We start from the raw sequence: 15,953 nt of genomic DNA, 5'->3' as shown, positions 1-15,953 counted from the left end.
GTGCCACTGCCAGGGATATAAATCCTGCACACTAAACAACACGATCAAGTGCAATTGCATATAATAATATAGCCGAAGCAATAAATGCATTAAATCACCTAATTTAACCATTTATTTAATTATATTAAAATAATCTATTTACATCACTCACATTCGCATAAAGCATAACAATGCAGGAATGAAGTAAATAACCATAGCATTAAATTCATCCCACAACATAGTAAGAGATATGTCCAAATACCAGATAACATCACAAAACACACTATCATCTCAAAATGGCATCATCATGCAATATGATTAACTGAACAGCATAGTAGTATAAAATCCATGATACTGGAATGAAAGTGTAGCATCTGACCCTCGGGTCCTCTCAAATGTAAACATAACATGAGTAACAAATATCTCTCCAATCAGAAATATAACAAGGTAAATGCCTCAGCACATAACCCAATAAATCAACATGGACAATCCATTCTAATTACTTACACATTTAATAATGATTGATTACTCTGCATTAAAAGGCATTTAAAACACATAAGCAAACACAATAAAAAACATGACTAACCACTGCTACAGGAACCTAGTCCAGTGTAGCATGGTAAAAGAACATAGTGCAATCTCTACACACATCTCAAGGTAATCACGGAACAACCTCATGATACCACATCGATCCTGGTAACCACTGGCACAAACCTCAGTGAACCAAGAATCACATCATAATCTCAAAGATCAGACAAAAGCATAAACAAAGAAACTGATAAAGAAACATAAATCCAAACACCTCAACGGTGTAGACCACTCAGGGTCACAATCATGATCCCATCACAACAAAAGATCAGCAAGGTTGCATCCATCAGGACAACTTACAAAAGTCAAATGGGAGAGGCACTACAGGTAGTCTGTGGTTGCATACATTAGTGCATGACTGCTTCTATGGCCAAGACTATGTGAGCTCAAGGGTTGTGATTGCAGGTCCCACAATAATATAATTTAATTGTAATTTTTAAAAACCTATATTAAATTTATAATTTAATTTTATTAATTATAGATTTTTAATATAGTATGATTTTTAATATATGTTATTTAAAATTATTAAATTTTAATAATGATTAAATGTTTTATTAAATATTAAATGTTATTAATATTATTATATTATTAATAATTATTATTTTATTAATAGATTAATCATTATTTATTAATAATTTAATATAAATAATTTTATTAATAAATAAATAATTATTATCATTAAAAATTTAATGATTATTGATTTAATCTTATTAATATTTAATTAAACTTTTTTAAAAATTATTTATTATTAAAATGTATTGGTACAGTAAATTCTAAATTGGGAAAAATTGGTAAACTCGGGTGTTGGTTGATAGCTCAATGTCATAATTAATTATCTTTTAATAAGATTTTTTAATCTATTATTCTTGTGAACTCGAAAACATTAGCAAATCAACATTAGGGGAAATGGAAAACTATAATCCTATGTGTTTATTGAATCTTTGTGTTTTGGAAACCTAAATGAGTTATGAAAACAATTGTTTAAATTCTATTGAGATGTATGTGGTATTTCACGTTGGGATTCGGTTTTGACTTAGTTATTGACCTATCAAGATGTTTACCAGAGGCTTGGGGGTTTGGTTTTATGATGGTGTTGTGTATTTGATCTTTTATACCTGACCATGGTGATGTGTCACATATTTTCTATGATGATTTTCTTCACATGTTTGTTAGTGCTTTCAAGTTCTTGTGTAGAATTGAGGTGAATGGTGTGACTTTTCTAGTGTAACCTTTGAGTCTTTGATCAGTTATCTTTTGATGCTTTCCAGTTGCTTGTATAGGACTAAGGTGATTTTTGTGTTTTATCTTCTGGTGTTTTCTAGTTGCTTGTATAAGACTAAGGTGATATTGAGATTGGTCTTTAGGTGTTTTCCAGTTGCTTGTAAAGGACTGAGGTGAATAATATGTTTTATATATAGATGCTTTCCAGTTGCTTGTAAAAGGCTGAGGTAAAAATTGTGATTCTTTGAGTTGTACTTTTTATGAGCTTAGGGTAGGTAATTAATGTGTACATTGGGAGGTGGCTTGCAATGGAGCTCGAAGTCCTAAGTGGTTGCCTGGGTAACCCATTGTAAGTTATTTTAATAAGTGATAACATTTCAGTAAATGAGTTTTAAAATGAATTAATAAGAGTGTGTTTTTCATCGCCCATGTCTTAAGTGCTAATACAAGCTAGGAAGGGAGTAGAGAGGATGCTTGGTTGTGACCTTGCTTCGTTAGTATGCCTTGTTTATAGGAAAGGATACTAGTGCCACATAGAGACAATAGGGGGCCAAAGTTCAGAGTGGTTACCAAGGTAACCTTAGAGTTGGCTCATGCAATGACACTTGCCCATTTACGTAGTAGATTTCCTACATGTCATTGTTGCCTCTAGGCTTAGATGTTACTTATGTCTTGGTATCCTTTGAGATAGTTTTCTTTCAGGTGTTTCCTTGAGCTAGATGTTGGTTATGACTTGTGGTCTATTATCTGTTTGAGACTTGAGTTTATCTCCTTAGCATGGTCGAAGTGAGCCATTTAGGTTTCGCAAGGTCGGGTGGTAGTGCATTTTTCTTATACCATTGAGATCTGACCATTGGATGTCATTGTTGGATGTACCTATGCAGTTGTACCTTTCTTTCTGATCTTGCATTTATGTTGGATGATTATATTTTGTTGTATTGTACTTGATTATTGGAAATCTTGTGAGATTATGTATTTTATGGATGATATATATTCTTTGAGCTTTTCATACCCTATGAGTTGTATGATAGATGATTATGCATTCTGATTATTATCAAATGGCATCCTGTAATTGTATATTATTTAAATGGATTTACACTTGTGATTATTCTTTGATGTGGTTTTGTTTGTATCGGATTTAGTATTAATTAAACTTAAATGTGATTCAACATCATGGGACCCATAAGAGATGTAATATGTTTTGATGGTTGTATGTATGTGAGTTATTGCTTCTGCTTTATTTTATCTATTGAATGTTTACTATCTTTTAAAAAAAGTATTTGACCAACTTTGTGAAACTTTAGATTAATTTCTTTTGGATTCCTTGGCGGGGTGTTACACCATTGCTAGATGTAATTGTGTAGTCGTTCCTTTCATTTTGATCTTGTTTTTCTATTGGAAGGTTATATTATGTTGTATTGTACTTGATTATCTAGAGATCTTTTGAGATAATGTATTTCTTCATGATGTATATTCTTTGAGCTTTTCATACCCTGTGACTTGTACATCAGATGATTATGTATTATGGTTATGCCAAGTAGCAACATATGTAATTGTATATTATTCATTTGGATTCGTATTTGTGGTTATTCCATGATATGGATTTTGGTTGTGTTCGATTTAATATTAATAAAACTTGTGTGTGTGTGTGCGCGCATGCGGATGTGTGCAATTCAACATCATGGAACCTTTAAGAGATGTAATCTTTTTATGATGGTTTTATGTATGTGAGTTATTGCTTCCACTATATTATCTCTTGTTGTTATTATCTTAAAACAATTTTTTTTTGGACAAATTTAGTGAAACTTTAGGTTAATTTCTTTTGGGTTCCTTGGCAGGGTGTTATAGAAAGATTCAATTTTTCCACCAAAATCTCCTTCCATCCCCCCCCACTACTAGCTGACACCTCCTTAGTCATATCCTTCTAAGTAGTAGTGATCTTGGAGGATGCACCCAAAAAGGCCAAGTCATATTTCAGAGAATCAATAATATGTTCCAAGCAAGCAAAGTCAACCCCACTTACAGAACAATTGGGCCTAAAAGCTTCAAAATCCACCTCCCCCTAGCCTACTTGGTTAGAAGTCAACACCAAGAGCATATCCAGACAAACGAGAGATCCCAAATCAAAGGTTGACCTGCCCTCTCGAGCCATGGAAGCCAAGACAAAATTCAATATCAGGAAAGAGCAAGAAGTTGCAGAGAAAAGGTAAATGATTGATGGATTGGATGTTCATGTTATATCTTGGTGTTTTTATTGTTGCCTTAAGTAATTTTAGTTTATAAAAATATGATGATTGAGATAATACATACACACTTTATACTCAAATTTTGACTACTTCTCCTACATCAACATACAACACCTTTGTCACATCTTTGTTTCAAGCCATGTTGAATGAAATCTATGACCTTACTAACAAGGATGTCAATCAATCAATCTTCTACTTTAACATGTCATAACTCCCTCAAGACTTATCTCTACTAATAACACAATTCTCCTTTATCTATATGGAAGTTAATCACTTTTCTCCTTGTTAGAAGTTGTAATCTTTCCTTGGTGTGTTTATAAACCAAGGTTAGACCTCCTTTATTCATTATTATAATATATTAGGATATAAGCCAAGGTATCCTAATATATTTCTTTTTTGCCCTTTTTCCACTACATCTTATTTTGTCATCTAGTGGAATATGTGAGGACAAATATATATTGTAATTTCTAATTTTAGATTATTCCTCCTTAAGAGGAATCTCACACTTGGCTTCACACACATATGAATGGTGGCATTCATAGACATGTGAGTTACATTCTAACTCCTCTCTCTCATATCTATTTAAGAGATGACTCTCTTCTCTCATTCAACAATGAGGTTTCTTCCTCTTCTCAATTATTGTATGAGCATTGGTCTCTATCTCTCTCTCTCTCTCTCTCTTCTTAGGCTTTTCATGCCTCATTCATAATGTCACAAGGGGTTTTCTTTGCTTTCCCCTTTCCAAATATCTTGTCTCATGGTGTTGGAACTTGAAGCTTTCTCTCTCCTATTTTATGGTAATATCTTTTCATGCATTTACTCACTTAGATTCTTTTCTGGTATTGCTTATTTACAGATTTCTTTTTCCATTTCTAACATGGTATCAGAGCAGTTTAATCTTTGTTTTGAGTGTTTGCATGAAGGTACGATTCGAAGGAGACTCTTGAGAGAGATTTCACTAATTTCTTCTTTAATCTTCTTAAGATGAAAGAAATTGAATTTTTTTTTGAGTTTGGCTGGTTTACCGCCAAACCCGATTAACTTCTAACACTCCTCTACTTTAACATATCATAACTCCCTCAATTTTTCCTTGTATTTACATCAAGCGAACATCTTTAAAGAATATCAAAGATCTGTATACTACATAATTATTCTTTACAAACAAAGAAGTAGGTCACTCTTCACCCTATTACAACATGACATAACTTTTTCAATATATGAAGCAAACAAACATATATTCTAAATATTAGAATAACACAATTGTTCCTATTATCCCCAATAAAATTGATCACATCCCAAGCATCTTAAAATTGTAAGATTATACTAATTGCTACTACTCGTCTTAAAATCCTCTCCCATAACCTCAATTAAGATGGATAAACAGTGGGCATGCTATTTAAAAAAATATACCGAGTTGGCACACTTGGACAAATAATGGTCAAATTGTGAATACTAATCATTATAACAAATAAATAAATTCTTACAGATGATTAAAGGTATAATCCCAAGGCCAAACGGAGGCATCTCGTAATAGGCAGTAATAAAACTAAATAAATAATTTAGTTGACAAACAAATGATTAGCATCCACACGTCACGCCGAATAGTACAACCGTTCTAATTAAGTTCCCAAAAACATTAAACATCTTCCCACACGCTCTGATTTTTGGGAAAAAAAAAAGGGCAAAAATACGGTCCTTAATCATGGTTTGTGACCGCCTTTTAACTCCAGGCAGAACAGAAGAAATAACGGCCCTCGTGTGGTGCAACTGCAGAGGCCCATAGTCCGAATTTTTATTGCAAACAGAATATATTTTTGTTCTGTTACCCCTCTTTATAAATAACAACCCCACTCCCCTTCTTGTCAAATGCATACAACATCCCCGCATAGGAGGAGGATTTGGATTTTGCAGCAGTAGCTTCCTTCTGCAATTCAATCCAAGATATCCTTTATTTTTTGTTTCTTGAGCTCTTTAGTCTCTTGTTTAGCTCTTTATCTTTGCATTGCCCAAACCAAAACAATTTCATCTCAAGCTGAAATAAAAGGAGGTTGATTGAAGCATGGATTCTTCACAGTCTCAGTCTCCGTTGTGGTTAATGGCGGTGCAGGTTGTGATAAACAACCAGCCGAACTTGTCAATGGGGTCTGATAATGCGGTTTGTAGTGTATGGGTGCTCTGTTTATCAGTCATAGTGCTTGTAGCCTTAGGCTTTGTAGTAACATGGTTGTACCCTGGTGGTTCTGCCTGGGCTGTGAGCTTGTTGAGGAGCCACAAGAAGCCGATTCCTGGCCCTAGAGGAATGCCCATATTGGGTAATCTTTTTGTAATGGGAGGGCTTGCACATAGGTCTTTGGCAACTTTAGCTGAGCGCTACAAGGCCAAGAGGCTCATGGCTTTCAGCCTTGGCTCAACTAGAGTCATCATAAGTAGCCAGCCTGAATTGGCCAAGGAAATACTCAACAGCTCAGATTTTGCTGACCGACCCATCAAGGAATCTGCTTACCAGCTTATGTTTGATAGAGCCATTGGCTTTGCTCCTTACAGTGACTATTGGAGAAACCTTAGGAAGATTGCAGCTACGCACTTGTTTATTCGTAAGAGAATCTCGGCCTTTGAGTCTCACAGACATGCCCTCACTAACACCATGCTTCAATCCATTGATTCATCGGCTGACCGCAAATCTGTTAGAGTAAGGGAGATTCTGCAAAGGAGTTCTCTGAATAACATCATGGGGTCTGTCTTTGGGAGGTGTTATGGGTTTGAGTGTGGGGATTCTGAAGCGGAGGAACTGGCGTCCATGGTTAATGAAGGATATGCGCTCTTGGGTACCTTCAATTGGTCTGACCACCTTCCTATCTTGGGGTTCTTGGACTTACAGAGGATTAGGAGAAGGTGTTCCGATTTGGTGCCTAGAGTGTATGCATTTGTGCAAAATATAATAGAAGAGCATAGGGCTAATCCTAATGTTGGGGATGATAGAGCTGATTCGGACTTTGTTGATGTGCTGCTTTCTCTCCAGGGGAATGAGAAGCTCACTGATACTGATATGGTGGCTGTTCTTTGGGTAAGTGATGGCTTGGATCATTTGTTATTTTTCTATCAATATGATTGTTATGACTATATTGAATTCATTATAAAATGCCAAGCAGTTAACAGCTATGGGAAGAATGGTTTCGAGTTAAAGATTTTCAAACATGGTTGCAGCAGGGACTGAATATTTAATACGGAATTAGCATAGTATTGGGAAAACATTTGTGTTGTGGCGTTGTGGATCTTTTTTAGACTTGGGTTAGAGGGCAAGTTACTTCCAAGCGTTGGAGCTTTTTGATGTGTATATGTCATTTTAAGTGATGTTGGTAGGTATCGACATGTATTGCTTGTGTGGTTGGTGAGGTGTTTCTCAAGCATATTTAAAAATACTTAACTTGCATCATTGCATGGTTGGCTTGTTTGCGGGGTTTATGGTTCTATGAGTGGATTTGGTTTCGTACAAGTTCTGATTAGTATGATGATTCTACAGTGCTATTTTTGTTAATCTCTTCCAATTTATTTATTGTTTTTGCAGGAGCTTCGGTAGCTTGCATGACTGTATTTCTAGGTTTTTTAATAATAAATTGACCGAAAATCAAGTAGCCTCCGAGTCCTGTTCTGTTTCTTAAAAATAGGTTATGTCGTCACCTGTGTTGTGTGTCAAATGTAAGGTGTGACTTGAATGATTGTTCTTGTCCTTTTTTTTATTACCTTAAATCAGTTACACGTCTTTAAACTTGTTTTAATAGTTTTGAGTCGCAAGTTTTGTAATGTCATCATTGGTTCTGCACGATTTATAAAACATATATTGACTCGCATCACTATGTAGCTAGGTGGTTCCTGACTCGCACTAGTAGGGTTTTCATATGTAATCTCTGGTAGTTTCTTCTACGACGGGTTTTGCAAGATGTTTTTATAATATATTGACTTGGTCATTTTCTTGTACTCGTGTCTCGTTTTTCTTCTTAAGCAGACTTTCAGATATTTTCTCATATTTTAGGGATGAGTCATATTCTGTATTATAATTATCTTTTAGACCGTGTCATCAAGTGGGTTTGTCGGATTATGATTTGCAGCCCGCTGAGATAGATAGAATAGTACACGGATCTGCGTTTCCTCGATTCATATGATCTGTGTTTTTTTTCAACAAGAAGCAGTCCTGATGATCACGTTCTGTGTTTGCTATTTTCAACTTAAATTGTTCAAGTGTTAATGGTTCGAGTTTCTCCTCGAGTAATTTCGCATGCCTCCGTTTCGTAAGGAGCAGGAGTGACGGTTACATTCATGTGATATTTTCAATTAAAAATAATGAATTGCTAATGGTTGAAGTTTTTCCGTGAATAGTTTCGAATGCATATTCTGAATAATTTGGTGACCCTGGTCATGTTTGACTAAGTATATAACTGTCGTATGTATATGTTTTGTTGCAGGAAATGATCTTCAGGGGCACTGATACCGTTGCCATTCTGATGGAATGGATTCTTGCAAGGCTGATTCTCCATCCCGACATACAAGCTAAGGTTCATCAGGAATTAGACTCCGTGGTTGGAGATTTCAGGCAAGTAGCGGAATCCGACATCCCCGAGTTGCCATACTTGCAAGCGGTGGTCAAGGAAGTTCTAAGGATTCACCCACCTGGTCCATTGCTCTCTTGGGCAAGGCTTGCAATCCACGATGTACATGTTGGTGGCCACCACATCCCTGCGGGAACCACTGCAATGGTGAATATGTGGTCCATTACCCATGATGAAGACATATGGACAGATCCTCTGAGCTTCAACCCAGATAGATTCCTGCCATCAGCTGGAGGGGAGGATGTAAATATCATGGGAAGTGATTTAAGGTTAGCACCCTTTGGATCAGGTAGGAGGGTGTGCCCCGGAAAAGCCTTGGGTTTACAGACCGTACACACATGGTTGGCTAGAATGCTACACCATTTCCAATGGCTGCCTTCCGAAGATCACCCAGTTGACCTCACAGAGGTACTCAGGCTTTCATGTGAGATGAAAGCTCCACTGTATGCCAAACCTATTAGGAGGAATATTGTGCCATTTCAATAGTGTTTTTAAAATGTTGCAAGACAAATTGTTCGTCAAGTTTGATTTGCATTTGGAGGAACACTGTGCCCTATTTCAGCAGAACATAGAAAGGTTTGAAGGCAAATTGTTTATCTAGGTTCCAAGTTCTATGTATGTGTAAAGGAATTTACATTAGAAGGAACAGTGCGCCGTTTCAATCTAGTCCAAAAAAGGTTTAAGACAAATTGTTCATCAAGTTCCCAAGTTTTATGTTTTTGTAAAGGAATTATGACCCCATCCTTGTAAATTCCTCTGAAATTTTTGCTTATCTCGATACTATTAAAGTATCTTGTTGACTGCCTTTTTTGGACATGTGGGACGTCTGAAAAGTAGCAAGATTGCAACGGAGGCTATACATAATGGAGACTGTGTACAGCACCTGGATTTGGAACTATTATATATATGTATTGACTGACAAAGCGCCCCACTGGTGTTGTACTTTTTTTCCTTTCATAATGTAAGTACATTGATTATAGAAAGAAAAATCTAAAGATCTGCGCTTTCTTTTTAGGGTCTTGTTAGAGTGGAAACTTGGTGAACGTCCTTTCTATGAAAAAACAGTGAATATAGTTTGTCTTATGCTGGATATAGTGGCCATAAAAAAGGTATGGCTGTTCTTCTGGCAGTAGCAGTGGTCATATTTGTCCTATGTTAAAAACATGATGTGATTAGCATATCTTACCTTAAACATGGGGGAGTAATGCGCTTTGCACGCCTTTAGGAGAATGATTTACGCTTTTACTATGCTCTAGGACTAATGCAACTGTAAGTCCAAGGACGGATTTGGACTTCTGCTGTTGTGGAGCGTACTGTATTTAAGCTTTACGAGTTATACACATTGGACATTTATCAGACTCTTTATTATATGCAGGTGAATGTACACAGGCCAGTGTTGCAATCTCAGAAACCAAAGCCTATGAACAATGATTATCATAGGCATTATTGCAATCTCAGAAACCAGAGCCTGTGAACTATAATTATGACAGCCATTATTGTAATCTCAGAAATCCAGAGCCTCTGAACTATGATAGACATATCAAATATGGACAATGGTGTCAACGTTGTTAAGAGAAATAATATAGTGTCTGTAATCTTACCTGTAATAACTTAAACAAAATAAAGGAGTCAGGGATACCAGTTATGTGAAGATTAAAAACCAATAAGCTCTCTCGTTAGGAGTTTTTAACTTCAAATATAATTAAACATATATTGCCTCCGAAAAATGGGGAAAGAAAGTTTTTATGGACCGAAATTCTGAAAATGCTTAAATCTTTTTAATAATTTAGACTCGGGTACTTCCAACTTCCCTCACCAAATGCATTTCTAATAAATGAAAAACAGACACTAGACTATTGTGTACAACTGAAGGACTTTGGGCTTTTAAATTGAATGGTAGGACAAAATATGCAACGACAAAAGCTACTGCAGCCCTCTGAAAATGACGACTAATAGTGCCAAATTGGCTGCAGGACGAACTCATTTAAGTTTACAAGGTATTCTAGTTCTGAGCTCAGTGTAAAAAGATATGGCAGCAGATTATGTGAAATGGCCGGTGGATTTGACTGCAAGCATTGCTGTGCATACTGTTTTAAACCAATTTCACCGCAATTGAGATTTTACCACTAATAGCAAAAACTAGAAGAAAACTGATGGCATCACACAAGAAACACAGGACATATACAAGAAATACTCCATCACACAAGAAACACAGGACTTATACAAGAAATGCTCCTTTCCACTTGACATTCCCGTTTCATGGCTTGGTAAATTCCAATCCAGTCAATGTACCAAAAAAAGAAGAAGCCTCAAGTGTGACTGGTCTGCGAAATTCCAGAGATGAAAAATTCATAAATTCTTACATAAGCAAGGAATAATCTGTCCAATTAAAATAAATACCCACTGCACTGCAGCCATAAATTCTAACATAAGCAAGGATAATCTGTCCAATTACAATAATTACCCACTGTACCACAGGATTTGAGCCAGAATACAATACTTCAAATTGCTTTTATTTCTGTTATAGATTCTGTCTTTCCTCTCATAAACAGAAATTTGTATGCACTAAAAATCTGGCAGAAATAATTGAATGTACAGCTATTAATAATAACGTTAGCATCTGAGATTAGGATAAGATCCCTCCTGGCAAAGCTCATTTTCTTAGATAGATTATTTCCTAGCATGAAATGTTGCCTTTTTTTCTGACCAGTTCTGCACATTAGCATGAATTTTACAGATGATTGCCTCTGGAATCAGCTGTGTATGTTTTTGATGAAGGTTTTATTTTCTTAGAAAATGTATTATTTAGCATGAAAGAGTATTGCCTTATTTTTCTGATTGTTGCATACATTGGCATGAATTCTCCAGCCTATACAGTATTCAGGAGATTGCTTCTGGAATCAGCTGTTCATGTTTTTCTATCAAAATACCCAGCTAATTCCAGACACATTTTTGAACATTATATACACTTCGGTGATCTATTGCATCCCAATCTGGTCTTACTATTAGCAAATTTTAGGTGATGGTGACTCTGTATGGCATCCTGATTGGTCTGCTATTATTATTTTTCCAGGTTGTAATATTACTATGTTTGGTTTGCACTTTGCAGTAGCACATTTAAGGACTTAGATCACATCTTTGACCCTTTCTGTACTTGAAAGATTTCAGAGAAGGATCTTGTCTTGCTTACAATGGCTACTTTTTTCTGCACCAATGAAAAGCTTAAGTAGGGATCAACTCTTCACCTGAGCTTGATATAAATTGTTGGTTCTTAATGAGATTTGTAGTGAGCTAGGGTCACATCGAACACTTATCAGATGAGTACATTTGAGAATTTGTACAAGTACCTTTTCGAAAGGTTGTCCCAAAATGTGAATGTGAATGCTCTGCTACGACTCAGTAGACAAACAGTTGGGGGACAGTACAAAAAAGATCAAGAACACCCTTTTTTCTAAAGAGATTATATGAGAAAAAGTGTGTCCAATATAGGGAAACCTAGATGCTCAACTTGCCAGGCAGCGTGGAAGCTTTTATGTGATGTCAATCCAGAAAATACACTTTTTCTATGTGTTCCTGGCTCTCCAGGACAAGCCATGCAGCAAAACAATGGTGAGGCCTTCACAGCACAAAATGAATTATTGCCATGCAACTGACCGAACCTACTTGTAAATTTGTATATTTCCTTACTTTGTGGTACCAAATCCTTCGGTTAAATGTTTGAAGTTACAATGGAGATTCCCTAGCAAACACCACGGAGGTTGAGATCTCATTTTCTATGATAACCTCCTTCAAATGCTTTTACTTAGTATTTAAAAGTGGAGAGGGCTTAATAAACAACTTAAGGAGAGATTCTAACCTTGCATCTAACACCAACTTTTTATTTCGGTACCTGATATGAAGGGGTAGGCTGCACCCTGACTTGATCCAGATTTTGGTACTGAATGTTTATAACTCCTGCAGCAACACTCATCATCCATGTATCAATTAAATACACCGATGTCTGCAGAAACACTTGTTCTCATAACTGCATTAATTGATTACCTCACTTCTTGGTTTTGAGTTTGTGCAATAAATTTGAAATACTTTTGAGTTCTAATTACTAATTTGTGTTGAGATCTAGAGCTAACTCAGTGTTCCATGGAGATGTGTTCCTCAGGAGTTGGAGGGGATACCTCTCTTATGGACAATTGGTGCCATTTAGTGCGTAGGAATTTGAAAAAGTTAGAAACCTCTAAAAAGATAAATGGGGAGGATTACCCTTGCAAAATAGTAACCTCTAAAAAGATAAAAGGAGAGGATTACCCTTGTTTGTAGTTTTAAAAATTCTGTTTTTGAGTTACTAGAATAGCCATTCCCTTACCTGTTCTGAGATTCAGGAAACACTTTGACCATCCCCAAAATCGTATCCACACATCCTTCTGTTCTGTAAACTTGGCTAAATAATGCAGTTTTTGTAGGACGGAGTAAAGCTGAGAGGAGAATTATAAACTTTGCCATTCTCTGTATTTCCAACTCCAACAGTCTTCCCCTTGTGAGTTCCTGAAAATCATCTGGAGCTGGCAGACTTATATGTTTGCCTGAATTGGCTCACAAACCAGTAAACCTGCATGTTCCATTTTTCTTACCATCTCAACATTTACCCAAATGAATAAGATGTGCCACTCAATATTTATTGGTGATGATTTGTATTGTTCTGGCCTTCTAGTGTGACCCAATCTAGAAACTTCTAAACAGATTAAAGTGGATTACCCTTGCAAACTGAGTAGATTGTTTGAATTTTGAAAAATCCCACCTTTAAGCTAATAGAGTAGCCATTCACCTGCCCATTCTGAAATCCAGGAAACAATTTAAATCATCCTCCTGACTGTGTCCCTACATCTTTATGTTCTGTAGACATGGTTAAATGCAGCAGTTTTTGTAGGACAAGTTGGAATCATTTGCTGTTGCACCAAGAGCTTGAATTATCAATGCCCAATACAAATGCTAGATTTAACCTGATAAATGGGAGTATGGGAGGCAGTTAATCCATGTCACAAATCTTCAAGGTGCTGACCAACGAGTCAACAACAATCTCCCCCTCAGCATTAAACATGCCTTCAGGACCCACTAAAGGGAGACTCAAACTCATGAACCAAGGCTTTGATACCAATCGTTGGAATCATTTACGTTGCACCAAAAACTCAAACTATTAATGCCTGATACAAATGCAATATTTAACCCAATCAATGAGAGGCTGTTAAGCCATGTCAAGGATCTCCAAGGAGGTGCTGACAACCGAGTCAACAAAAGGACAAAGTAGAGCAGAGAGGAGAATAATTTATTTTCCCATTCCTTGGACTGTTAACTCCAACAATCTTCCCCTTGTGAGTACCTGAAGTCAATCATCTGTCTCTGGCAGACTACATGTTTGCACAAATTGGTTCACAATCTAGTAGACCTGCATGTTGCAAAAATTGACCTCTTTTCTTTGTTGAATTTTGATCATTTGCACAGAAGTATTATATTGCAAGGGAAAGTCCCTTCCATTTTACTTACTATCTCAACATTTACCCAAATGAATAAGATGCACCACTCCATATTTGTTAGTGATGATATGTATCTTGTTTGGCCTTACAATGTGCCCCGATTTAGAAACCCCTAACTAGACAAGAGGGAGAGGAACACCCTTGCTGATTGAGTGGGTTTTTTGTAGTTTAAAAAATTTAGCTTATTAGAATAGCTGTTCCCTTGCCTGTTCTGAAATTCAGGGAACAATTTGACCATCCTTGAGGTTGTATCCCTACATCCTTTTGTTCTGTAAACTTGGTTGAATACTGCAGTTTTTGTAGCATGGAGAGTGAGGCAGAGAGGAGAGTAATTAACACTGCCATTGTTAGGACTATTAACTTTAACAATCTTCCCCTTGCCTGAAGTCAACCATCTGGATCTGGCAGTATGTGTTTGCACAAATTGTTTCGCAAACCAGTAGACCTGCATGTTGGACAAATTGATCGTCTTTTATCTTTGTTTATTTTTAATCACTTGCACAAAAATGTATGTTGCAAGGGAAAGTTGGTTTCATTTTCCTCACTATTTCAACATTTATCCAAATGAATAAGGTGCACCACTTCATATTTATTGGTGATGATATGTACCTTGTTTGGTTTTACAGTGTGCCCCAATTTCATGCATCACCCATTAACAACCAACTTGTGATAACTACCTTGTAACAAGAAAATGATGGTTGTTTTTGGAGTCTCTCCTTTGGTCTTTGTTTCTAAGGCTGTAAAGAACCATTCTGCACTTTTTCCTTGAAGCATGTTTGAGTCATGAGTTGAGCAACTCAAATTTGAGGAGAGTTGCTGCCTGTTTACTGTGTTCTCTGCAGTTCATGCAGGTTTCTATTCATTGTTGTTGTTGCATATGTACTGTGTTAAAAGGAACCATCTCTAGGGGCTGCTTGCTGAAATGCCAACATTTCAAAGAAAACGTGCAGAGTTGTTGGCCTCCAGGGAGCAGTATTGGAAGGAGACTTGGTACTTTCTTCTGTAAGCAAGGTTAAAATGAAAAATCTTGTTAAGAATGCTGTAATCTCCAGGTGGAGTGTCTTTAGCCTTTTCAGTACTTGAAAGCGGATATCACTGCCAATATTCAAAAATTAAGGTCCTTTCAAAGAGGCAACTTAAAACTCATTCAAGGCAGGAACTGCTGCTTTCTTCCTTGTACAAGGAACAGGAGAAGCTAAGGCCAGGCTTCACACCTCTGCACAGCCAGGACGTCGGTTGGAAGCCCTCTCAAAACAACATTTTTTCATTCATAGGGTAAGTCTATTTAGCTTGTGCCCTAGCATGGCAATGACCTCAAGATCCATTAGCAAGGCATGTCTGGTTACTGAGATTCTAATTATAAGTAGAATTTTTTCGACACCTTGTTGGTCACATTATAATTACATGCAAAATTTAAAATTTAAAAATAGGGGGAATGTAGACCATTCTGGTGTGTAGGCCATCTCATTAGGCTAGGCCATCTCATTAGGTTCAATTCATTCTAGGCACAATTGGGGTTGATACAAGTGAAAGTGGCATGACATGTCACCAAGTGAAATTCAGTCGGGTGTAAGTCAACAGTTCATTTGGAGTTTATAGATGGTCATTATCTCATATATTCACCAGAAATGGCAGATAAGATAATTTGATATGATAGGGCTTTGTAGAATTCCTAGTTAGTGAAGATCTCTGTCATTAAAATAACATATTAATGATGGCCAGAGAATATACAATTTCTTGGAGAGAGATTGGTTTTGGTAGGATCTTTGCCCTGTTGGCCATTTCATAAG

The 15,953-nt window shown here is 36.5% G+C and overlaps 1 protein-coding gene across 1 annotated transcript; it reads left to right on the top strand.

The window, feature by feature from the left end:
- The first annotated feature begins 5,904 nt into the window (after positions 1 to 5,904).
- LOC149554875 (cytochrome P450 78A4-like) lies at positions 5,905 to 9,652 on the top strand. The gene is made up of 2 exons (XM_089828878.1): positions 5,905 to 7,098; positions 8,495 to 9,652. The coding sequence occupies exons 1-2, from the start codon at positions 6,094 to 6,096 to the stop codon at positions 9,122 to 9,124; spliced, it is 1,635 nt and encodes a 544-aa protein (XP_089685004.1). The 5' UTR covers positions 5,905 to 6,093; the 3' UTR covers positions 9,125 to 9,652.
- Positions 9,653 to 15,953: the final 6,301 nt, after the last annotated feature.

This window comes from Cupressus sempervirens, chromosome 5 (genome assembly GCF_028749045.1).
Source record: "Cupressus sempervirens isolate cs-2001-9-10 chromosome 5, ASM2874904v1, whole genome shotgun sequence".
Taxonomy (NCBI): Eukaryota; Viridiplantae; Streptophyta; class Pinopsida; order Cupressales; family Cupressaceae; genus Cupressus; species Cupressus sempervirens.
The sequence above is the reverse complement of the archived record's forward strand: the minus strand, read 5'-3'. Positions and strand labels throughout refer to the sequence as shown.